Source organism: Hippoglossus hippoglossus, chromosome 9, assembly GCF_009819705.1.
Source record: "Hippoglossus hippoglossus isolate fHipHip1 chromosome 9, fHipHip1.pri, whole genome shotgun sequence".
NCBI classification, from domain to species: domain Eukaryota; kingdom Metazoa; phylum Chordata; class Actinopteri; order Pleuronectiformes; family Pleuronectidae; genus Hippoglossus; species Hippoglossus hippoglossus.
In genome coordinates this window covers 24,277,140-24,304,179 of record NC_047159.1, presented here as the reverse complement: position 1 = coordinate 24,304,179, position 27,040 = coordinate 24,277,140, and the positions used below count along the sequence as shown (strand labels likewise).

General features: G+C 39.0%; 2 protein-coding genes across 2 annotated transcripts; both read left to right on the top strand.

The window, feature by feature from the left end:
* Positions 1–204: 204 nt before the first annotated feature.
* On the top strand, positions 205–15,154 carry ncaph (non-SMC condensin I complex, subunit H). Its single transcript, XM_034596075.1, has 18 exons — positions 205–327; positions 1,283–1,505; positions 1,694–1,784; positions 1,924–2,016; positions 2,488–2,605; positions 2,727–2,869; positions 3,988–4,177; positions 4,332–4,414; positions 4,860–5,053; positions 5,166–5,311; positions 6,092–6,198; positions 7,709–7,828; positions 9,465–9,572; positions 10,140–10,283; positions 10,569–10,679; positions 12,175–12,251; positions 13,867–13,942; positions 14,797–15,154. Exons 2-18 carry the CDS (start codon positions 1,288–1,290, stop codon positions 14,854–14,856), a joined length of 2,079 nt encoding a protein of 692 aa, XP_034451966.1. The 5' UTR covers positions 205–327; positions 1,283–1,287; the 3' UTR covers positions 14,857–15,154.
* A 2,469-nt stretch (positions 15,155–17,623) lies between these two features.
* Positions 17,624–23,913, top strand: vamp8 (vesicle-associated membrane protein 8 (endobrevin)). Its single transcript, XM_034596076.1, has 3 exons — positions 17,624–17,843; positions 21,982–22,149; positions 23,248–23,913. Exons 1-3 carry the CDS (start codon positions 17,829–17,831, stop codon positions 23,431–23,433), a joined length of 369 nt encoding a protein of 122 aa, XP_034451967.1. The 5' UTR covers positions 17,624–17,828; the 3' UTR covers positions 23,434–23,913.
* Positions 23,914–27,040: the final 3,127 nt, after the last annotated feature.

Genomic DNA, 27,040 nt, shown 5'->3' with positions numbered 1-27,040 from the left:
TGTTGTTTCACACACACGTGTGCAGTGGAAACAAAACACTATGTCTGATAATAAAGTGAAACTTAAGCTGAATTTAGTTGATAAAACTCCGTTTTCTGCGGTTGTAGACTGTGATCTCTCTTTCATTATATTGTTGTGATTCAGTCAGAAAAAAACAGCGTGGGTGCGGCTTAACGTCATGACGTAAACGTTGTAACGTAAACCGTTCGGCGCAAAAATTCAAACGCTGAACAGGAAGACAAAGTGCAGCCTGCTCTGCGCTCCCCTCACACATCACTGCTTGTAAGGAGCCGCAGTCAAGTCACGTCGGATATTAGACATCCCGAGGTACGTTAAGTGGATAAACCAAGTGTGACTGTGAAGCTTCTGTGTATTAGATTGCAGAAAATTACAGAGAGAACACGTTCACGTTAGCTCATGCTAACCGAAGCTAGCGTTGTTATGCTTAGCCGCACGTAAAGGTGGCGACCCTCATTGAGCTGCTGCAGAGGTTTCCTCATGGTGTTCAGTTCAGGTTCAACTTGTTATTAGTCAGTGAACTTACTAACGTTAGCATTGGCAGTACCTCTTTGTTTTTTCACTTTTCAGAAGAACGCGGAGTCCTTCTGTTTATGTCACGTTCAGGCTCAGTCTCATTCAAATCGAAAAACACGACTCAAGCCATAGTCACGAAGTCTGCACACGTAGAACACGCACAACACATTCAGAAAGAAACAAGGGAATTGTTTGTTAGAACTTTGTCACTTACCTTACAAAGTTCTAGCAAACATTGGCGCCTGTGAAGTTATAATAAATCATAAGGGACTTAAGTCTTTTCTAATAAAGAGTGCAGCCCTCGCATTTGGGAGCTGTTGGGATGAAATTAGGCACAAAGTTAGAACAGATAATATTAAAACCAACTGTACTCGGAGGTATAAATACAGAATCATTCAACCAGCAAAAATGATTGTTTCCATCTGAGGTTCTATTGCAAGTTCCACCCAAGTCGTTTTGTTTACATGTGACCAAATTCTGCAAATCCACTTTTTCACAGTCTGATTGAAAACTGTTAAATGATATGTATGTACTGAACACTCAAAATATTGCATGTTTCTGTAAGCATCATTTCTTTTCACAACTTAGAATGTATGTAGTCAAGTGAAAGTTTGTGCAACATTCAAATTTTAATAAATCGTTATTGAAATTCACATACCTCTCAGCATGTTCTGCAATTTTTTTTTTTACCTTTATCTGTCTGAGCATTACATTTTCTGGAAGGTTAAAGTTGTTTCTCTGTCTTTAGCCAAGATGAGTGCAGCCTCCACACCCGTCTCCCGGGTACGCGCAGGATGGTCGACTTCCTCCGTGGTGAACAAGGGCCTGTCCCCTGCGGCCTGCAGCACCCCGCTGCTGGCAGCCTTCCCCGGCAACGATGACGAGCAGGAACGTCGTCAACGCCGAAGGTCAAGAGTCATTGACCTTCAAAGTGCCTGTGACTCCTCCATCAATGACTCTGCATCTCATAGGTAAGAGAGAGTAAGGTTAGCAAATCTGCACAACTTTACTGATCATCTTATCATGTAATACTTAGTATAGAGAAGTATAAATGTTCGCTGTCTTTCATTTCTAAAATCTGCAGCTGTCACAACAAATTTCCGTCTGCCCTGTAATATGTATCTTAAGAGTTTGAAGATAATCTCATGTTTGTATGCAGCGCTGCAGGGACTCCTGCTGCCGTGCCCAAGTTGTCAAATGCACAGATCTCGGAGCATTACTCCACCTGCATAAAACTGTCCACTGAGAATGTGAGTATACCTGCACTGTGCAGGAATAGCGTCTGAACCACAGTGTGCATTTTAAGTGTAATCACTCTGAAAAATGTATTCAATGTTTTTCTTTTGCTGTATATTTAATATGTATCAATTTTGTTTTTCTTTGTCGCAGAAAATCACCACCAAAAATGCCTTTGGTCTGCATCTGATTGATTATATGGCTGATATTCTCAAACAGAAGGATTCTGAGCTCACAAACTTCAAGGTATGAATTGTTTTTAGCAACTCGAGGAGCCTTAGATAACTCAGTTTCTCAAAAGGTCTTGAGTTGTTTTGATTGATTTAATTACATATAATCACATAAATCATATTGTATCTGCTGTAGCTATGAGCCCAGTTAACATTGTAGTTATAAAAAGTGTCGAAAAAATACTTAAGTATGAAAGATGTATCTTACATTGCAGCAGTGATAACCATCTAAGTGATTTACTTTGAAGATACCTAGGTTTGATATTGTGCCTGTGGGTCCTCTTTAAAGTTTTATTATATTTCCTGTTAACTGGCTCACATTTAGCTCAGTTTAAATGTATTGATAAAGCATACTGTCTCTCTAGCGTTGTATTAGGTCTGATCACAAATCTATCCACTTACTCTCTGATAAAGACCACATTATCCTGCAGTGACTGCTATGCCAAACAGTAGTGTATTTGTGTGCGTGTGTGTCCCCTCACTAAAGGTTGCAGCTGGCACTTTGGATGCCAGTACAAAAATCTATGCTGTGAGGGTGGATGCTGTTCATGCTGATGCCTACAGGGTGCTGGGTGGCCTGGGAGCTGAGACCAAACCTGGAGAGGGTGAGAGCCTCAGCACTGGACTTTCTTTCATTGCAATACTCTGTAGGGAGCTAGTAAGAAAGTTTTCTGGCTTTGTCCTTCAGAATTTAAAACGCTATCTCTGCTTTTTGTCTAATAACAGACCATGCTCTGAATGAGGGGGACAGAGATGATGATGGAGCTGAAGTGACTGCGAAACAGCCAAAGAAGAAGAGGCCTCCAAAGAGGACGGTGGAGCAGAACCTGAGCAGCATCAATAGCGCTGAGTCTGAGAGGAAGTGTGAGGTACGGTGTCATTTTTACCAAACAATACACATTCAAATGAAACCCACCCCTGATTCTCAGAGGGTGATAGTTGACCTGTTGGACAAAATGCAAGTAGGAGAGTTATATACCTAATATTTCCATTAATTGTCTTCTATGGCACTTCAATAGAAAAAGACGAATGTAAAAGTTGCTCCACATATCTTATCTCTCCAGAGCAGCATGGTGTTAATTTAATACATGCTAACAGTCGAAATGTTTCAACTCCTGCATTTTAACTGGGGGAGCAAGTTAGAGCTAATCCGTAAACGAAAGAGGGTGAGCATGATGAGAGAGCAAAGTGAATCTATCACACAGATAAAACTTAAGTAATGTCATGGTGTTTATGTTTTACAGCAGTAACCAATAACCATCAAAGCACATCATCAGTACTGGTGCTGTAGAGAGCTCAATCTCCTTAATCCACCTCTCTATTTCTCTCTTTCGTTTAATCAACTCAGACACATTTCATGCAACAGCAAATATAAGTAGTAACTGGAACAAAATTCAATTTACATTTTTAAATCCATCATAATTCTTTTTAATCCATCATCTGTCTAATTAACCTAATCCTCACAACTCGTCAGATGATGGGCACAATCGACAAGTGTACTTCCTCTGTTTTTTGAATTTTCTACCTCAGATTTGTGGCATTTTGCTGTTTAGCCAGTTTTTGTCATTGGTCTGATATAGGTTCTTTAGCTTTGTTTCTGTACAATGGTCAATTTACTTACTTGTATACCGAGGCAACTTCCTTGCAGTCATAAAATTGAACTTTAATATTAATAATCTTCTAATATCCAGAGTCTGACTGATGACTGATAATTTTATGTTTGATCATTAAGACTAATTATTTGACATGGGTCACAAAGCAATTCATTATTTCTGCAAATGTCTTTTTCTTTTTCTCTCCACAATTACTGCAACACTTTCCCAGACCCATGCTGATTCTTATCTTCAAATAACTAAAAGACAGTAACATAGATATAGACATAGAGCTCTAATCTATATTTCAGTGCATTGTGTATGTTATTCTTGACCCCAGTTTGGTCACCTTAAGAACATCAACATGATCAGATGTCTGTTCCCTTCTTTTCTAGGTGGACCCCATGTTTCACAGGATGGCCTCATCCTTCGATGAGAGCAGCACAGCCGGCGTCTTCCTGTCAGTTCTCTTCAGTGAGAACAGTCGTTGCGAGTTGCTCTTTCCCTCCTACATGACCCTCCTACAGTCAAGACCTTCTTATTCTCCTCCACTTCCACAGGGAGTCTCTGCTTCTCCGTTCAAGGGTAAAAGCATTTACCAACCCCAAAAACGCCTCTGAACACTGTCCTATTAAGTGTTTTTCTGAACCTTAGGGTCACCTAATCATGTTTAATCTTTTAATCTGTTGCTCACTATAAATGTTGAAGCTCATATTTCTGTTCTGTGTATTTCTGCCAGCCGGACTGCAGCATTCCCAGGATAAAAGCTCCATCTGCCCCTCACTGCAGGATTTCTCTTTCACTAGCTGGAACCCTGAGCAGGTTAGAGATATCATCTCAACATGTGCTGACCTTAGTTTCCTTGTGTCTGTTGTAGCAGTAATTAGAGTAATCAAATGTTTTAGTTTGATATTTCCCCAGGAAACTAGAGCATATTTTGGTAAACGTTTTTGAGAAATAATCATGATTCCCAACCTTCCACCCTGGTGTCCATTCAATAAGCTCCCTGTTCGGGCTCTGATACACCAAGCTAGCCTCAAAGAACTTTGTCAACAACCATTTGATACATCACCTAATATTCTCTCTTAACGTGCTTGTCAACATAATCCAAAGACTACACTGATGATGAACTCAAAGTCTTCTCTGGCACTCCAGTTTAGGATCCACTACTTTATACACATATGGTTCTAAATCAGCTGTGTGAGTTGGGTTTGCAGGGACTGTCAGATCTCTGTGTGCCACTTGTCTGACTGTGCACTTTTTTCAGACCATGAATCAGCTCCTGGAGAAGATGAACCAAGGCGACCACGTGTTTGATGTGAATGCTGAGCCCGAGCCTGAACCAGAAGATGATGATTGCCCAGAATTTGATGCCGATTATGAGGAAGGATTTGGCGACAATGAGGAAGGATCCAAGGAGCACAAAGACGGTTGTGAGGCCTCTGGTTCTGGCAAAGGAAGGTAAGATACTCTGCTGCAGGGTAGTAGCCCGACTGGATCAAAGCCAATACTGAGTGTCTCTTAACTGAAGGATGTGTGTGTTTGAATGATTTTTGTGGTGGTTGTGTTACAGAGATGTAATTCCCATCGGAGAGGGAGACATCGCCACCATGTGTATGCACTTGTCCTCTCAGCCCAGGGAGTATTCATACTTCAGCCCCAAGACCATGGCCACGTGGGCTGGACCAGGTTACTGGCAGTTCAAACCAAAGCACAAATGTGAGTGAAATTCATGTATCAAGACATAACTAGAGACAATAGTGGTGTCACAGTAGAGCTGAAATATCACTGAGAAAGACAAGTTACTTATTGTTATTTATGCATGTACTTGTAGGTATACTAGTACTGTAACTCCATGAGAATAAACACATTTTTGCCCTTTTATTTGTTGTAGTAAGCGATAAATAAGCCTCAGTGTACTGTAATTCTATTCTTTTTTTCCTCTTTGTTTTTATGGAGGGAACCGGGATGTATTTTAGTCTTGGTCAGTTATCAATAAATAAAATTGTGTTTATATATAGCCCATATTTACACACATCAATTTGCCTCAAAGGGCTGAACGAGATGCAACATCCTCTGCCCTTAACCCTCAACAAGAAAAACTAAAAAAATCTTTTAACTGGGGTAGAAACATGGAAACCTCAGAGAGAGCTGAATGGGAGGGATCCCTCTGCCAGGACATACAGAAGAGCAAATCAACAAAATAATGTTATGCACAACACTCATTAGAAAAGACTGTCTATCATAAACAGAGGAGAATGAAGAGTAACCATCCCTTTGTATGTGGTGCAGCAAATGTAGCATAACTGTACTCCGATGCTAAGCTATGCTATGCTATACTAGCAGCATAATGTAAAGACATTAGTCTTTTTTTTTTTGGCTCACATTTTCTCTTAAAGCTGTGATGAGCTGAGATGATTCTACTGGTTGTCCTCTGTCCCTGCACTCTGGGCAGAGTAATATTTATGTCTGTCTTTCCGTGTACTCAATCTCCTATAGTGGACCATTTGCCTGACAAGGAGACACGTAAAAGGAAGCCCAAGAAGACCTTTGAAATAGATTTCAATGATGATGTCAACTTTGAAACCTTTTTCCGCACCACAAGGGTAAAAACCTTTTACATATTCAGCGAATGATACTGGCATTATTTGGTGTTACCTGGTTGCTAGTATTAAAGGAAGTTCTGAGTTTTACGAGGATATATGCTTATACGTCATATTTATACAAATCACCAGTAGGTTATGATTGATCATATTTCTGTTACTGCTGGGAGATTAAACAGCATTGATATATACGATTAAACTAAGTCTGAGGTTAACAGTTTATAAACATAATCCTGCAGTAATGAAGAATAAATTACTTTGATTAGTTGGTAGTCAAAATGGCAACAATGCAGATCTAAATCTTTAAACTTTACAAAAATTGTATGGGAATTGTGAGTGTTGGGTTGTTTTTATTTGGAAGGAATGAGGAGGAATATTAATATCAGTAGGCCCTACTGATGTTAATATTCACAGTTGGGCAAAGCCTGATCCTCTTTTAAATATCAGTTCGTATTTATTCCAGTGAAACTATCAGAAAATGTACTTACCCTGTCCATGTTAACTAGGATGTCTGTTGTTAAATATGTTTAGTGTAATCAAACAATCACATAAGATTCAGGATTTCTTATTGTCACATACAGTTAAAACAGAATACATCACATTGTTCTGGACATTACCAGCTGGCTGAGCTGCACTAACAGTTAAAACATGCAAAGTCATTACAAATTCCTCTTAATGATGATGCTGACTGTACTTTTTATACCATCATCATTGTCTAAATAATGGTGGTGATTGTGGACTGAAACTCAAAAGGTTTTATGTTCTATGGTTCTACAATCCAGAGCTTTATTTTGTCAGCTCAGAGAGTCGGAGGCGTTCTGTCTCGACGTGTAGAGGAATTAAGGCTATCGTGTAGTAGCCATAGCAACGCGGCGTTCAGCACTTTGGGAATTATTTGTGATGCAGAGGTGTCACAGTTATCGGCTTGGGGTCATTTATGTCTGGGCTTCTGGAATCTGCATCTCGTGGTTGGTGCCTCAGCATGAATACTTAATGAAGATGAGCTGAATTTGTAATATTAACACTGCCTACAGTTGAGACATTAAGGCAACAACTGTGTTTTTGTTTTGTGCCTGATTAAATGATGGCTTGAGACACAGGAGCGGTGTGGTAATTAAAGCTAATAAATGAAACCAGCATGGCTCTATTCTGAACAGTGTATGTCCTCTGCTTCTGGATCTCATATGATGTTTTTCCTCCCAGCAAAGTGTTTCTAAATTGTATCAAATTGTCCTGAACATTACAGGACAGCCACTTCTGCTGATCTGAGCACAGGCCTTCGGGTGCTGTCTAGGCACATACTCCATCTCCACAATACAGATTATATCAGGACAGTATTAGCTCTAGTAATCCACTTCAGTGAAACAAAAACAGAATCTGCAAAAAGTGATATCATTGTCTGTAGGTTTATGAGAGACTGACCAAAGATCTTTAAAGTTTTAAGTTTATGAGTTTATGAAATAGACTCTTTGTATCTGAACTGAATCTAACATCGTCTGTGTTCCCTTCACAGGCGGCCACCACCAACAGTAAGTCTGCCCTCAGTGCCAGCAATAAGAAGACGACTCTACCAGCAGACTTCCAGTTTCCCCCAGAGACTCTGTCCCAGCTCAGCCTCAAACCCTCCAGCTCGGTGAGACCTCACTACTCCTGCAAGCAGACGGGGCCAGTGAAAGCAGAGATGCATAAACACAGAATTCAGTTATAGAATCTCAGCACCAGTGTGGTTCATCACTTTAGCAGACCAACAGGGAATTGAGTTAGTTCGTCATCACTGAATGTGAATAAGATATCGTTTGCAGTAGCTTTGTAGTGCTCTAGAGTATAATATTTACAGGTACCAGATTGTCACTAAATAATTATTGTGGCCAAAATAATCCACTAAGGTTGTAGCTCTCCTCACAACAACGCAGACACAGGCCAGTTCTTTACAATGGGCGTCTACTTTTTGGAGCACTTCTCTGGTACATCCGTCCTCAGTCACCCCATGAGAACTATACTGTAAATAAACAAAGTATAAACAAATCAATAAATCAACCGGATATAACAAAGAAATTACAATACAAATGATTCATGGTGCTCATATCAGATAAAATACAATATACAAGTAAAATAAAATAAAATACTGCGTTGTCCACTTATGATAAAAAGAAGTCTTCGAAGGTCCTTTGGAAACCCTTTAACAGCTTCTTTGAATTCTCTCAAAATTGTGGCTAAACGTAGGCTGCACGTGAACCTCATGAGCCATCTGCTCGTCCCTGTTCATCGCCTCATTGAGCTTTAGTGGCACTACAGATGTGCTTAGAAAAGCTCTGGGTGGCATGAAACACAAACATTAACTGCCCGTTTCAGCTTCCTTTGTTTGTTTACCAAAAATAAATCATCATCCTACAAATTATTTAGTTCACACGTTTGCATTTTAACACACAGTAATTTAGTTAATTATTTTTACATGAACATAAACATTATTAGGAACATATCTATATTTATCATGAGCATTTATGCAATGTCACTTACGAAGGTTATTATCTGATATATACAGAAAGTTAAAAATACTAGTATTCTAATCTATTTTCTCTTATCTTTTGCATATGAATTACTGAAAATATTACAACTTTTTTAAATAGACCAATTTTCCCATTAATATATTAATGCTATAGTTTCACATCCGCATCGCCCACTTACTTTAATTGCGACTCAACACAGGTATACACACACACACACACATATTCACAGAAATGTGAGCCAAAAACAGCTGTTTCTGCTATGGCGCCTGACTACTCACACTGAGAGAAAGGGAGGATTTGCTCAACACATGGGAGAAATTATAATTATAATTGATCACCTACCTACAGTGTTGGAAGTGTCAACCGGATAGTTACTGCATCACGATGTAAAGAAAAGTAAATGATTTAAGAGGTGCTGGATTTATTCACACACAATTTTCCTATGTGTATTGTTAACATAATATCACTAATTCATAAGTTATTTATTGCCATTATCATCAATACTGAGATATCTTGACACCCATAGTTTGGGTTGGGATAAGATTCTACTGTCACTACTGTTCTGCAGCTCTGATATCCCACATGACTCAGATGTAAGTTGGAGTAAGGCATCATTATCACTTCAATTCATGCAAACCTTCGAGAAATATACACAAAATTGAGACATGCTATAGAAACTACGATATCCCATTAATATCTATGACTAAATAAAGATCATTTGTGTCTTATTGAGAATGATATATTTGTTTCTGATTACCCTAGTTGAGTAAAGAAGGCCAGAAGAGGTTGTCTGGAGAGCTTGGAGAAGGTATTGGAGACTATGACTACAACAACGCCAACGACACAGCCAACTTCTGTCCAGGTCTCCAGGTCTGAAACCACCTTCCTATGACAAAGATTAAATTGCATGCAGCCTTTGTTGAATGATTGAGCAGCACTACTTGTGTGTGTAAATAAACCATGTGTAAACTCAAGCAGGAAGCATCATGACTCATGATGTGTGTTACTACTGTACTGCACTGTACTGATGTCCATTATGGTATGACCAGTTTTTTTACACATGATGTGCTCGTGGGTATCTGTATAATTCCCTGGGGGGTTTTGTCCTTTGCTGATCACATATGCCTGAGTATATGGTACGGCCTACTAGAGGAACTGAGATTGGGTGAGCAGGGTGGATCTTTTAGACATATGATACTTAACAGTCATCAAATCTGTGGTAGGTCAGACCCTGTCCACACTCGTGCTTCCATTGCATGAACACCAGATTGAACTACCAAATACTGCACTGTAGAATCTGCCAAGTGTGAGTGCTTCTAATATTCTAAGTAACAAGAGAGAATTGTCAACATCGACAAGTCCTTGTCACAGCAGAAACTGAATAGTAGCCATGTCTTAAATGTTCATCCTTGTGTCTTTGTCCATCCTCCTCCTCAGGGTGGCGACAGTGATGATGATGTTGAAGGGTTTGCCGGTTCAGACGATACACAGCCTTCAAGTGACAGTTTACCTCCGCCCTCTCAAGATCTGGAGAACATCTCCACGTATGGGGAGGAGGATTTGGTACCTGAACCACACAGGGTGAGTAACCCAAGATTTCAGTGCAGGGTATACTGTATATGGGTCTTTGCCTTTTATAAGTAGATTCCCTCTGCTCTAAAGCTTCTATAATAATCTTTTCAAGGCACAATAGTGGCTGGAACTGAAGCTGTTTAATAATGTTTGATAAGTCAAGGGTTCTTCCTTACAATGGAATTCAACTTCCTGACCTCAATTACAGACAGTAACTCTGAAAGTAACACGTTTAAAGTCTGAAAGCTATTGGTACATAGGCTGAGTATAATTCAGGTTTGCTTTTTCCTGTAGGTCAACAAGATTGAGATCAACTATGCAAAGACTGCAAAGAAAATGGACATGAAGAGACTGAAGAACAGCATGTGGACTCTCCTCACTGAGAGCCCGGAAAAACCCACAGAGGTATTTTACACTGACAAAGGAGCCATGTATCAGCTTTTATGTTATGGACTGTAAATATGAGGAAAGTTACTTCAGTTTTTCAGGCTCTGTTTTTGCGTAAAACTTAAAATTATATAAAAACGGGATATAACATCAAAGTGCCATTTTTCAGCTTTAATTTGAAAAGGTTTACGACAATATAGAAAGAACTGTGTGGGAGATATTCCCCTTTAAACAAATGGTGTCTGAAGTTTAGGGGTTGAAAAGGAAATTGACAGATAAGCATGAACATCAAAGATATTTTGTGGAAAATCCTTTGCAGTCAGTGCCTGAAGTCTTCGATCTATAAATATCACAAGACACATAAGCTGCTTTCAGACATGCATTTGAGTTTGTATGTGACAACGTAAATGTTCGAGTGACAAGCTCCAGACTTTCTCCTCCCAGCCCCCTGGTAAAAACTCCAGATAATGAGTCGCAATAAGCTTGTGTGAGAAAACAACAGGAGATCCCCGCAGGATTCACAGAGAGCTAGTGGGTGTGCTGAGGATGTTTGGCAAAAATGAGGGTAAAAAAACAAACCAAAAACAAATATAGATGTCAAGAAAATGTGATCTCTGCCGCGGAATGAATCATTACGTCCTGCCTCTGCCTGCTGCGCCACCCCTCACATGAACGCTCAGGAGAGTTCTGGGTTGTTGTGAATGGGCGTAGAATCTCCAGCTGCCTTTTTCATATGTGAAATGAAAACTCTGGAGAAAGTCTGGACCCAATTGTGTGGACATAGTGCTGCATTCATGTCTGAAAACAGCTTTAGTATCTTTCCTGGGGAAGCTCTCCCAGAGCATTCTTGACTTGCTTTGCAAGGTCACCATGCAAATTATTTTTTAAATCATCCAGAAAACTTGTGCTCCTTGGTCTACTGTCGGGTTGTTCCCATTCTTTTTTTTTTCCCTGCATCCTGATTTAAAATGTACCCGACTCTTAATTTTGCCAAACCGATTACCTTTGTACCTTTTGATGTTCTCAGATAGATTTTTGCTTTTTTTTGCCTCTTTATTATCTTCTTTACCTCTTTCCCCATTATAGAGGTAAAGTCCACCTCAGTCTAAATGACAATTCTCAAATCAAGCCAAGTGTTGGCTCAGTGTTTGAACTAATATTTAAAGCTACAATACCCATGTGTGCAATTATTTTCAATCCCTTTCAGTTTTAACACGATGTGTTAGGAGCATACTATTTAATTCAGTTTTTAATACATAATGAGAACCTTCTAAAATTACAGCTGAGACTTGGCACTTTCATGTATTATCTATTGTTTCATTTCAAATTGGATGTGCTGAAGCAGAGAGCCTGAAGAAAAAAATAAGTAACTGTCTAAATATTTAAAGTCTGGTCTGTAGATATTAAATTCATCAGTTTAATGTTTGAAACGCTGCTCGTCTGTTTCTTCCGTTCTCCTTGATGCTGTGTGCTCGTGTCCATGTGATTAGTTACGCCTTTATTTTCTCTGCAGGTGGTGGAGACTGTGGAGAAAACAGAGGTGTGTGGGGAGAAAGTCTTCAGTCAAACTACAAAGACGTTGCTTCAAAGGTACCAGCAGACCACCTCGCCATGGCACGCCACTAATGAGCAATAATAATGACTGAGCTGCACTCACCATAACAGCATTATGTGCAAATATGTGTTCTTGCTATGTTTTACATTTGAGGTATGAACCAAACTGGCTCAAATGTCAAGTTCTGTGTATTTGGATAATTCTTTATCCCCAAAGTCGCTGTTATGAAAACAGCAACAACTAGCAGAGCAGCAGCTTGGAAATGACTGCTGGTTAAGGAAATACTAATTAACCAAGCATTGGGCAAGTGTCTTTGCTGGTTTCAGACCTAAGCACTTGTGGTCTTCTCATCTAGCAAATCAGCAGTCTGATCAGCTCTACAATATATATTGAAATCAAACAGGTCATTAAAGTTATAATATAAACTCTACACCCACTTTCGGATGAATGTTCAAATTTCAAATAATAAATGAAAACCCCAGTATACCCCAGCCATATGATTAACTGTTCATACAGCCTCTACTTTTAATGGGCCAAGTTTCAGTCACAAATTCGTATGTGTTCCTTTGAGTAACAATAGAAACAGAAAAACATATGTATGAAAACAGCTTGTTTGTTAATTTGGCCATATTAAAATACTGTATATGCAAGCAGAGATGGTAGGGGAGCAGCAAATGGCTTAATATAGGGAAACCAGCTGACAACAGGCAGCATGCAAATATAATGCAATTATATTGTGAATATGCTAATTTGCAGGTGGCATCAACCCGCCACATTTTGTGCAGGATTTCGCTACTTTCCATTGAAAGTAGTTTGCTGTGTTTCCACTTTTTAACCACTCCTCACATTAACTATACACAGTCACTGTTGTTAGGGTGAAGAATGGGGTATGGAGCTATGTGTCTTCTCCAATGTGTCCAGATTTTTGTGAAGAATAATCTTCACCCACAGAGTTGCATATTATCACATTCACGCAGCCCCTGTGAGACTTCATCCCCCAAGGTACACAGTCTTCATGGAGAAATACAGGTTTGAAAGAGGAAACGTTTCCTAGGTTGAGCTTGTGTGAATAGTTTGTGGCCTGTGAACCAAAACACTTGTTATTGTGTGTCAGCCTGAGGCCACATCCACACTAATTCATTGTGTTCATTTTAAAAATAAAGCTCTCTGTACAGATAAGTGATAGCTCCTACATCAGAACTGATCTCCATCCATTCAAACACATCAGAAAATACATATTCCCAGACCATTCATGTGCACTGTCTTTTGTCCAATCTGCAGTTGGCTGCTTTGTTGCAGAAAACATTCAGAACGAGGAACTGTGTTGAAAAGTAACAGCAGGAGCGTCTTCTTTTAGACCGATGAAAAGGTGGAAATGTTATTAACACAACTTTTACGGCGCTGCTAATACGTTATCTATGATGCATTCACCACTAGCGGACGAGTCGCGACTGATAAGAACCAATCAGGAAGCGAACGTAGGTGTCTGCGTTATCATTTCCGAAATAGCCTGACAGATGTACATCATTCAAACCCTGTGGTGAAATATCTGGCAGCAGAGCTAAAAATTACATCTTCCTTCGAGGCACCAGGTGAATGAACCAATGTAAAACTTTATTGTGTGTGTGTCTCTTGTCTGTCTCTGTCAAGATTGCCTAACACGATGGCCCAGAACCTGTCGGTCCCTCTGGCGTTTGTCGCTTTGCTTCATCTTGCCAATGAAAAAGTGAGTGTTATACAATTTCAATATTAAACATTACTTTTTATACAGTTGTATATATTGTGTATATGTAACAATGATTTTCTTCTTTTAGAAGTTTAGGTAAAATTAAAAGCAATTGTCAAATATTGTGGGAAAATTCACCTTTTTACCTTCTTGCTTGGAGTGAGATGAGAATATTGAAAACATTCTTATATCTATCCATTAAACACAAAGCTTTTCAGCTCCCAGTTAGTCTTGGCATAACAAAGTGTGAAGGCAAAGGAAATGGGGTTATGTGCCAATGTACTGTTGAGATCAAAACTGTGAATGGTCATTTTCACTGGCTGATAGTGTTTAGAAGTGCTGGCATGTTTTTTTTTTTTATCTTTGGAGAGCATCAGGCTAACAATCTGTTTCTAGTGTTGGTGCTGCTTTATGCAGCAATGCCTCCTGTTGATTGCTTCATATTCAAACACACACACACACACACACACACACACACACACACACACACACACACACACACACACACACACAAAAGAGTGATAATCATCTTCTTGTTAAACTCTCTCATGAGGAAGTGAATAAGCATATTTTCTGAAAAGTCAAACTGTTGCTTTTTCTGTTGACGTTTTAATAGAAGTTTGATATATGTTGTATTAATTATGAATCCCATTTGAATGAACAGTTTGTCACTCTAATTTAATACTCTGTAATATCTGCTGCTGGGTATAGCAGCATTTCTTTCATGTAATCACATAAAACACTTCAAACCAAAGATGTAGAAATGAACAATGAACATTTAAACAACCAATATGTGTGCACATATTACACCTGTTAGTATTTATTACAATATGTTTTTCTGTTTTTTTGAACAGAATTTGGAGTTGGTGAAGGTTGATGACATGTCAGATATCATCATCAGACAAGGCCACTGAGAAGAAATTAATGATGGGATGTTTTATGGAGAATCACTGCTATTTATTTGTGCCATTCTCTACTTATTCATCTCTTTTTACTCTGTGTAATATCTGATGTTTCCCTGTGATGCTATCCTGTTTAGGTATTATGTTTTTATTCATTTTAAATGAAACACTGAACAAACTATTCAAAAATTGAGTCTTGAATATTGTTTCAAAGATCCGTCTTTCCTTTTATTCTCGTACTATCAATGCTTTGTGTAGATAATTTAACTGCTCAACATCTGCAAAAAAAAATTTATATTGTCAAAAGAAATAAAGACTTTTTCCTAAAATGCCCTGTTGAGGTTAATTGCAAACACTGGGCCTTTTTTTTCTAAAATGCATGTTTAAAGGTTTAGTGTGTTAGAATTAGGTAAAAGGGATCTTGTGGCAGAAATTGAATATCAAATAATCCTCGTGATGTTTTCACGAGTGTGATTCATCTAAATTGTACGAATTATTGTTTTCTTTACCCTAGAATGGTCCTTTATATTAAAATACTTTATATTTACATCGGGAGCAGGTCCTCTCAATGGAGGCTGCCATGTTTTTTACAGTCATTCAAAGTGGACAAACAAACACCTTTTGAACTTTATGGCCACTGAAGGCTACCACAGGTTCTTTTTCATGTTTGGAAGGGGAGGATGAGGTGAGGGTTATTCAGCTGCAACATGCAACTTCACCACTAGATGTCACTAAATTCTACACACTGAACCTTAAAGGTCCCTAACTTAAAAAAAATCGTTTACAATGTTTGTTTTTTCAGACGACTTATGAAGAGGATCTCAAAAAGATAATAAATTACCAACCCTACCTTTTAAAATATTCCTTTACACAGTTATTGATTTGATTACACATACACTCAGATTGAGATAAACATCTCCACACACATTTGTAAATGGTTTTGTCAAAATATTGTCTCCATACAATTTACCAAGAATGCAATGAACAGTGCTTTTACCATGGACATTATTTTTTAATGGGATGGGCCTGGATTATTTGTAGCTGCTCATGATTCACGTAGCCTGCAGCAGTTGTCTGACACAACAGCAGTTAATCGGTATTTCAGCCTCTCAAGGTTGAGGTGAAACCGGTTGGTCTGGGCTGGTGCTGCTGGTTGGGTGGGACTCAACTTAACATCATTACGTCAAGGAGCTGTGGGAAAGGGAGGAGTCGCTGCTGAGAAACACATTGGAGTTCCAGAAGTCCTGTGGTGATCTGCAGTTATATTTATTCTTTCACTGATTTATTGAGAAAAGCAGGCATGATTCGTGGTAGTCCTACACACTGGCAACTGTTTCTCATGTGGATCAGGACACTGAAACATCTTTATCTCATCAGATTCGATGACACAGGACATTGCTGCTGATCTACAGATACTCAGTTATTGTGTTAAGGAATGAGCTGCAAAGCACAGATGGGGCCAAGATTTCATAAAGTACAACAACACAACATAGTGAGAAATGATTAATGTTGAAATTACAGAGTAATGTGTTTTATTTCCCTGTGATGAAAGGATAAATCTTTGGCCTAAAGGTGCACGATTAAACAAGTGTATAGAATCCACAGCTCCTTGACAAATTGAAGAAGCAAAACATTTTTATAAAAATAAACAATTTGTCTAAAATGTAATATCAAATAACATTGAAACAAAAAAATCTAATGAGAAATTAGTAATCAAAATGTAAGATCCAGAAGAGTGGGATGTTGAAGTGTATTACAACACGTACTGGGCAGTCTATAAATGGATGTATCATACCTGAATCAGCATTAGTTTTGCATTCAAAGTGAGCAACGTGCACATTAGAGGGAGTTCATGTTTACTGTAGATGGTAGGCTACATCTTAAACAGGTCATAATAAAGTTGCATGTTATAATATCATGACTTCTGATTTCTTTTTTGTTGAAATTATTATAACAATATCATACATATTTAAATGCAAAGTCAGTGGGATGATAAAATCATTTGTGTTACAATTTTAGTTAAGCTTTAATCACTTTTATTTTATGCTTTGGTTATCTATCTTGTTCGTCTGCTTTTTGTAAGACGCTATTTCCCTTATTTACTGTAAAATATGTATTCATTGTGTTCAAGACAATGTTATATTTCATTCTAAAACTAATGTTAAACTAACTGTGGCCTCCCTGTGAATCAGTATATTCTTAGTTCTGCTTTCTTGGACTTCACACCTCCTGTTTTTGATCATAAACACAGAAGATGATATAAAACCAAGTTGAGTAATTAATATATACAAACTAAACACACTTATAAACACACAGAAAACACTGTCAATAGTTCCTCAGTCCAACACATGATGGAAACACCTTGGTGTGATGCCATCCCCATTATAAAAGGTGGACTCACATGATGCCTTCAGAATAAAAGCATTGATTTTACACCGGGAATACGTATGAAATACAGATAATACACCTACACATCGCCACAAAAATCACACAACATAGTATTATCTTTCTTTGTTGAATGTAAGTGTTTCATAACACCCAGTCTATGAGCAAAACTTCAGGTCAGATGTTTGAAAAGCTTTTTCTCACTGTAGCCTTCAATGTATTGACATTGCGTCTTAAATATGGCTGAAAATACAATTAAGACTAAAAATGCTTTAATTTCCATCATGAGGCTTTTGAATAGTTGTTCTAATCTGTAAACACTGATGTGTTCTTCAAGAAGGCACAGAAATGTCTTTTATTTTGGAAAGGTGCTCAGGAAGCTGAGGCTGTGTTACAGTTGATCTGACACTTGAGGAGACAGAATTCAGTCTGAAGGAAAAAGAAACAACCAGGAAGTGAAACACAGTAGAAAACAAATTTACTCGGAGGACATTCAAACTTTCACGTCTCCAAAAGGCTTTTAAATCCAAGATTTCAGTCATTAGCGTCAACTTTAAAGTGAGTGGCTCCACCGGTCAGAGGACTTCTTCTCCAACAACATGGACATTGATGCGGTAGGTGATAATGGCTGAAGATTGTTTGTGTTGTTCTGTAAGACTCCGCCGTCACCATGTTGAACGACCAGCAACAGGTGGATATCCGGATATAATCAGTTTTATTTCACTTAAAGTTGTCAGAAAACAAGTGAAGTCCCTGAATTCACTTTTCATGGTGAGGTCCCCATGGTGTCGCTGAACAAAATGGCCCGATTACCTCACACCGCTGAAAGCTACAGTCTGGGACTACACGAGTGGTTGTCCCCTCTGGAGCTAATCCTGACACTTCCCAGTAAAGTACTTTACTCATGTTGTAACTCAGCCGATGTTTATTCTGTTCTTCACGTGATCAAATATCGGGTTTCCCCACATTATCCTGCGCCTCTTAACTGTCGGCCGATCCCTCTGCTGACAGATGTAGAGACGTGAAGCTTACTGACAGAGACACTCTCCGGAGTTATCACCAGGGGGCTGTCGGAGAAAGTCCGGAGCTTCTCATTCTGACATTTGCGTTCTCACACAAAACTCCTTTGGAAAGTATCAGGAGATTATCCGGAGTTCAGTGCACCCTTCAGTGTACTTTAACTAATGGCCTCTCCTATACTGTAACATTTCTCTCTAATAAGCACTTTATATATTATCTAATATCTTTTATCCACCATTATATCCAACTCTATTTAAAGGGATAGTTCACCCAAAAATGAACATTCACTCATTATTTACTCCCCGCTATGCCGATGGAGGGGTGGGTGAAGTGTTTCAGTCCACAAAACCTTTTTGGACTTTCAGGGGTAAACAGTGTTGCAGCCAAATCCAAAATAATTGAATTAACTGATGGCCACTTCTTTAAACGTATAAAAACAGACAACGCCTCCATACTGCTCCTGTGATGTCATCCAAGTGTCTTGTGAGAACTCATGAGCTGCAGCAGTAACTAGGAGGAGGATAACAGTGGACATTTAGGCTATTAACATGTAAATGCCACTGTTTTGAGTCGAATTTGAATATCGGGGCTGCAACGCTATTCACCCCTGTAAGTCTAAAAGTGATTTGTGGACTTGAACACTTCACCAACCCTTCCATCAGCATAGTGGTGAGTAGATAATGAGTGCATTTTCATTTTTGGGTGAACTATCCCATCCCAGTCTATATATTGTTAGCTTAACTTTGTCACACTCCTGTATTAGCATTAATGCTAAAGATAAACAAACTGGAGAGTTCACTGCACTAAGAGAAGTAGTTGTCATGAATCATGTTATTGAATGAAGTGTTGTTTTACTTAATGTATTATTCTGAATTGAAAAGATGCTTCTGAAACTTCTTTCTTTAATTGTAGGAGGGCCAGGGTTCATACAATGTTACATTCAATTTTACATTTCAGGTTAATGATACATATAGCAGTCTGACAATATTATTGTGTTTTTCATGAACGGAAAAAGGGTTAAATTTAGCAATCACAACTAAGAAAAGAAAGAATGACAAACAATTAGGTTTGTGCATTCACATATGTAAATATATTTACCCACATACATGTACAGTTACATGTTGCATACTTAACCATTTACATATTCAGAAAAAAAAGAACTTCAGGATTGATGTCTGTAACATTATCATTTAATTGTGACCTATAAACATAATCCATTTATTCCATTATTTCAGATATTCAGTTCTTGATTTCTGACTCCATAGGTGATTCTTTCCTTTTCTAGAATATTTCCTATAGTTCACTGTACCTGTATTTTACTTAAAACTGTCAAGTTTGAATTTAGAAATCTTTCTGACTACACTTCTCCAAGCAGCGTCAGTAAAAACATAACAGGACGTCCCAGGATCTTTGATGAGTGAAGTAAAGAACTGTTATTATTATTATTATTATTATTATTATTATTATTATTATTATTATTATTATTCATGAGAGCTACAGACAGTGCAAACCTATATTTACTTTCTGTCCTTCCGTGTTCTCAGCACTGTGACTTGGTTTTCAACTTCCACCACAGATCTTCTCAGCCAGTTATCAGTAACAAAAGGTTGTCCTCTGAGGGTGCATGGGGTCTAATGAGTATCTGTCAGAGGCTATTGACATGAAACTGTTGCTCCCTCCACTGAACAGTTTAGAAGCCGTGTCCTCTGTGGTTTTGAAACATTGACTTTCCGCTCAGTGAAGCTCCAGACAAACCTTTGAACTCCAGCTATACTGACTCAAGCCATGCTGAGGGCAAGTGCTAAACCACCAGTGTTTTTCTGTAGCCTGCAGCATTTATTAGTGGTACTTTTGCAATAAGATATTCAAACCATTTAATACCTGCCTGTAGATTATTCTAACCTCAATGTGTGCATTCACAGATTGAGGCAAATTCCCATTTGACTAGATTAGGGTTTGAGTAGTGTGGATTTCGCATGGCCTACCAATTAAAATCTAATCCATCCTTTACATTTACAGCCCCACTCAAACATTTCCACAGAAATGATTTATCACACTCACATTTTACAGAGCACCTCCTTACGATCATACGTAAACCCCTTATATCAGCTAAATATTTCCTTTTTTCTTTAATTTTATTGTTTGACCGAAGCCACTTCCCTGGCCTGGCAGAGACATGTTTGGGCGAATTCCTCTTTGAGTCTTATAACAGGTTAAATTATTTGCAAAGGATACTGTATGTAGTCATCGGTGCATGAACATCTTGTGTTTGGCATGTTTCTGTCTCCCTCTCTATGTGAATGTGCATACTTTATGGCTGTCAGCCATTCAACAGGCCTCGGTGAACTACTAGATCTGTTACAGGAGGAGAACAAAGAGAATACACCTGCTTCATATGTCATTATGTACAGAAAGGTATCTGGAAAGAATGCAGAAATGTTTGTAGCATTATGATACAGAGATTAAGAACAGGAACAGTTTTCAATTAAATGCAAAAGTAACAAAATACAAAGTGTACATGATCAAAAGCAGCTATTTCCATCATGTACACTGTAGACAGCTCCAAAGGAAAATGAAAAAGGTGAGCTTTGGAAAAATGAAGAGAGTAAACAAGAGATCAGTTAAAGGAAGGAGTTAATTTACCAAAAAAAGGGGGCAGGGCTAAAAGAATGAAGGAAGAAACACTAGAAAGAAGGAAGGAATGAGGATAATGGGGAGGGTGACAAGAGAGAGAGAAGGCAGCAGATGACATTGCAACCTGCTCTGTTTCCTAGAGACAGTTTGTTTACAGTCAGCTGCCTTTCTATGGAACTTTGAGGTGACTGTATGTATGTTGACACACACACACACACACCACTGTGAACAACATTTCTGCTTTGATTGAACACTTGGCTTTATAAGATCACAGCTTATCTTCCTGGTGAATGCAGACATGCTATAGGAGGTGCTCCCACACATAAAAACAATAGTGTGACAGCCTGTAGGCGGTGCTGTCATGTGCAGCTGCCCGAGGGACTGGAATCTCAAAGCCACCACCTGCTGCTGAAAATCCAAGACTTCAGTGAGAGATTTCATCTCTAGATTTCTGTAAAACAGATGAATTCAGCCAATGGGATAACAAGTAGGAGGCCTCATGGTAAAACTGTCACAGATGAAGAGATTTAGAAGATGATGCCACTTTGGCCATTCTGCCTTCCTCTTCAACATCGCCTGTCACAATTACCACAGTTTACACATGTGAATCGAGCACAATGAGGAGGAGCCAGGTTGGTAAAGCAAGGATGTTCAAAATGATTGTCCAGCAACAAGACTGTTGATTCAACTTAATGATCATTTTGGAGGCTGACAAACAAGACAGTACAGGTGTGTTAATGACAGGTGTTTCTATTGTTCTGTCCACCGCTTCACTATATATCAATAAGGGCTAAATACCAGACCAGTTTCAGTGCTGACAGAAACTAAAATACATGTTCCAATGTGTTGTAATAATCCAAAACCTCCAATAGTTCCACCGAGAGACGACAAAGTTTATTTTGTGGTGTTGTCTAAACTCAACAATATCCTTTTGTTTTTCCATTTATTCAGAATCACTTGATACAAACACAATTAAGAGTTTTGTCAGCTGAATTCCACAGTGGCCTTTTACACATTGATTAAAACACACATTTTGGACATGTTCTCTACTTTGTTCCTCAAATAACTTTCTGAAATTACTTTTCTGTCCAATGCAAGGAGCGGGGAGGAGTGGGGGCGGAACCAGAGCCTCAGGACAAGGTGCAGACCTTGAAGGATCAGGTCGATGGGGTGAAAAACATCATGACGGAGAACGTGGACCGGATCCTGGCCCGAGGAGAGAGACTGGACGACCTCATGGGAAAGTCTGAGGACCTGCAGGCAGGGGTCAGTGTCACAGCGGGAGTTTATTCCTTCAATTTGTCTGTTGCATGTAGCTGTCTCAGTAAAAGCCAGTGAGCCCATGATTCACTCCTCTTACATTGCCCTTTTTTGCTTTGTCATTATGAAGTGAATCTTGATTTCACAATGTAATGGCTACATAACAACGACACCATCTGCATTGAGATCGGTTCCCCATAAGCGTTGTTTTCACTATGAAATTCTATCTGCCACTGGGCATGAAATGGCTCATTTTATGGCACAAAGGAAGTGCATCTGCCACAGCTCAACCAAAACAGGAGGAGGATAACATCTTTGTTTTTTTTTTCAGTAGCTACTGGAAGCTTTCTCCAGGTAGCAGAAATAACTGTGATACTGTAACTGGTAAAAAAAAGCCAAAGAAGACGAGGACAGGAAGTGATAGAATATACTGTATCTCACTTGGTGGAGAGGCATTTTTACACTAAATCAGTGAGAAAGAACCTGCCCACTATTTCTACAACAGGATGTTTTACTCTGTCTTGATATTAGTCATCCCGTCAGCTTGCCACTGGAAACAGTGATGATGTATTTTCTGTCCCTTCATTTTCTATTAATAAAGCCGTTTTCAGGAATGAACTCCAGAGAAACAATCGGGTCCGGACTTTATCCAGAGTTTGTCTTTCATGCAGAAGGAGATTCTCCCGTCAGACACGTTCACAACAACATAGAAATCTCTTCAGCAATCAGTTGAGCGGTAGTGCCGCATGCAGGAGGCAGAACGTGACATATAAATTCCGCTGTGGAGAACATTTTGTTTACAGCACATCGACAGAGGTGTCTGCCCTTATCTTTTCTACGTTTATGGCACCGCTATTTCATCCTGAGATATTTGTATTCTTCTTGTTTTTAATTTTTGTGTCTTGCATGTAAAAGAACGTCATATACACATTCACTCGCTCGCGCTGAATCCTGATGAGGGTCTCCTGCTGTGTTCTCACATCAGCTCATTCGGTCATTATCATTATGAGTTTATACTAGGGCTTGGCAGGAAACACTCTGGAGAAGGTCCAGAGCCTCTCGCTCGGCCATTTGCCTTCTCACAGACATCTCTCTCTACCTCAGGCTCAGCACTTCAAACAGACTTCTCAGAAAGTGGCTCGCTCCTACTGGTGGAAGAACGCCAAGATGGTCGTGGTCATCGTGGTGATCGTCCTCATCATCGTCCTGATCATCATCCTGCTGGCCACTGGAGTCATCCCCATCAGTTCTTCAGGGTCTTCTGTAGAGCCTACCCCCGCCAAGCCTTAAACATCCCTACTGTACAGTATACAAAGTGATATATAGATATCACTGCTGTCTGGTGAAACCTTTCCTTCTTCTTAGTTCGTTTCTACTGGTAACTTTCATGATAATATTGGATTTCAAGGACTTCATTGGTTTAAGGCACTTTAACGACACACAATTTTTCCATCCCAATACCAGCCATTGAACTTGTGTGAAATTAAACAGAAATCTCTATAAGGTCTAAGGCGTTCACCTGACACCAGGAAAGAAACACTTGTCACTGTTCTTAAAGGACATTTCATCGCGTTACCATCCCTGTTTCACCACCAGCAGTTATTTCCTCCTGGCAAAGAAGAAGTCACTTTAATATGTGTGGATGGAAATAATCCATATTTCTAGTTATTCTGTTTGTCACCTAAATGCACTACAAAGGACAGTTTGTATAGTTTAAAAGAGGAAAGATGCTGTGTACAAAAACATTTTTGACATTGGAGAAATCTGTAACAATTTTAGGTCATGACATATTTAATGAAAGGCTTAATTGTGTGCTGGATATTTATGCGAGTATGTCCTTTGAAAAATGCTTCCAGCTTCTTTGTATTCAGGCATATAGAGAAAGAATTATTGAATGTAAAGCCTGCTTTGGTTCTTGAGCTACTTAACTGGTGTTTGAGGTTTTTCTGCTCTGTCGCTAGTTTGAGGTCAAAGTTACAAAACAGTTTTTATGCACAAAAACAACAGCTGTAGTAGGTTAAACATCACATAACGGCGTGCATTAAGGTTCAAAATACCTGTTTATCTTTCAAAATACAGACATCTGAGTTTGATTTGGGCCATGAAAGTGAAGAGAAGACCTACAGGTGAAAAGCAGCACTGCATTTGCATTTATGTTTAAGTGGTCCTTTTAGAAGGGATTTATACAATTATGCTGAGCAGATTCATCAGTCTTTTAAAACTGATCATTCTTTCCTTTGCTGTGTCTTAACTCTAGAAATATAGCAACTTGAACTTAGTTCATTTAAAAGAAAAAAAACTAAAACCATCTGTTGTGGTGTCTGAGGATAAGGCTCCTCGAGCCAGCCAGCTGATGGACACAATTTGCAGCACCTCCATAGCGCCCCCTGTTGGGTCCAAACAGGCCCTTAAAATTTGAAAATTATATCCCAACACATATTGTGCATTTTTCAGGAAACAAGTCAGACACATCTGTTTCTCACCTCCCATCCCGCTCTGCTGTTACCGAACCAGTTTAGTTTCAAAGAACTCCAAGCAATGCCCATTATGAACTGTATATAGTCATAAATACTCTCTCCTCTATGTATATGAAAGTATCTGTTCCTTAGAGACTATTTATTAAAAGCATTATGTTACTCCTGTTCAATCTTTTTAAATCAAAATGGAAGCTGTATGTGATTTTTGGATTAATAATTAGTCCAGATTGATTAATTATAAAAGTAGCACAGTTCAGTTTCTCTACTGTTCAATCATTTTCTAGATGTAGTTATGAGAAGGAGGCTCTCTTGGAACAAATTTCTCAATGTGTGCCTTTTCTTTCTTTTTTAACAGTGCCTCCAAGGTGCAGTAATCTACATCTCATTACCTTTTTAACACGCTCATACTGCATGTTCATGTTTCTGTTCATACAGGCTCCAGCTACAGCAGGTCTCCCACTGTTGAAGTTTTTTTTTTTACAATGCCATTAACTGAGGGTCTTTAACTGGGGGCCCATGGCATTAAATGGTTTTAATGGTCTGAAATAAAAGAAAATTATATTTTCTCTGGCTCTCCTGTGATGCTTTCCCCCTCAATTGCTGTTTGTTAAATTGCCACAAGATGGAGACAGATGGCCTGGCTGACCTGAGACATGAGGCTTTAGTACCACGCACCCAACTAAGCAATAGCAAACATGAAAATAAAATCTGACTCTGTTTAACAATAAAACAATTTGACGTCACACATTGATCTGAGCCTGTTGAGGTGCATGGTGAAGAAGACAACTGGAGTTAAAGATTTGCTGAATTTTCAACATTGCTGAAGCAGATACAAATATTGAAAAATATTTATGGACATTATAAATATAAGACCAGCCATCACCTTCAAAGTAATAAAAAACAATGATAAAAATCAAACCAGCAGGGTGTAGACCAAGATTTTCCAAATTTCTGGCTCTAATTTTGGGCCGATATTAACAAAGAAGCATCCAATACTTCCCAGAATGCAACCTAACACAGCTTCCAGTAGAGCACACTTTCCAGACAAAAGTTAGCTTCTCACAAGCTTCCACCCATGGATCAGCATTAGTGAGGATGTTCACATGATGACATTTTCTCAAGAAATATTTGATCAGAGATCACAAAGACCAGCAACTGCAGCCTGGGATTCCCTGTTTGATTTACCTAGAGTCGGTTTAGGTAGAGTAGGTTTATTCATTCAACATGAAGCTACTTTCCAGAGTCCTGCTGGCGTCACTGTCAGGCTGTACAAAGAGCCATATTCATTAAACCCTAACTATGAGCAGCCAAGTAGGAAAAACATGTAAACATCAGCCTCCGTCTTGCAATTCAGAGTCGGAGATATCAGGAATTTGATAGTGACACTTCCTACATGGTGAAACTACACACAGCATATTATTGTTATATTGATTGTTAATATATAAACTGTTGCTAATTATTAATTACATCATCACATCTGTAAATATCACTCCAATCGTTTACATTATAACAACCAGACAGAGCTTAAATATAAGAATTGGTCCTGGAACCAGGAATCAATATGTCTCCTCTGTCATTTTGTGGTTAAATGTTTTCCTTTTTACAACATGTATGTTCTTAGCATGTTTATATGTTGAAATTTCTTTTTTTTTCTCTGCTTCAGAACTGATTACTAACATGTGTCCTCCAGTCCAGCAGGGGTCGCTCTGAACTAGGTGTTTCTGTTTTACCGGCCAGCTGGCTCTGTTTGTTCGCCCCGAGACTCAAAGTGCGCAGAAAGGAGGAACATGTGCGCCTGTAACTGCTGCGGGTGTCGGTACATGAGACTTTCTGCTGCAGCTGGAGAAAGGAGAAGAAACGACCATTTAGTTGCTCTCAGTGTGATAAAAGGGAATATCTGACGCCCGAGTCATCTGGAACGCAGCATTACACTCACACACAGGCTTCGTGTCAGAGTCTCAGTGTCGTCATCTCACTGGCCTGAGCTCACTTAACAATTTCACTATAAACACCAACACTCATCACAAGTTATTAGAACCTGAACAGAACAAAACTTTTTGTTTGATTCACTCCAGAGTTTAAAAGACACCCACACATACTAACCTAATACAATAGAAACCCACTAAAACACTGTGCTCCCAGAATTCAGGCTTACCTGTCGTCCCTAAAGTCTCTAAAAGTAGTGTAAATGGTTTGTATAGCACTTTTCTAGTCTTGATGACCACTCAAAGCACTTCACAGTACAGTTTGCCATTCACCCATTCACACACTGCATCTATTAGCAGCACTTTATTGTTCTATGAGGGTCAATTTGGGATTCAGCATCTTGCCCAAGGACACTTCGGCATGCAGATGGGGAAGACTGGGGATTGAGCTGTAGACCTTTTGGTTGAAAGACGACCACTCTACCTCTCAGCCAG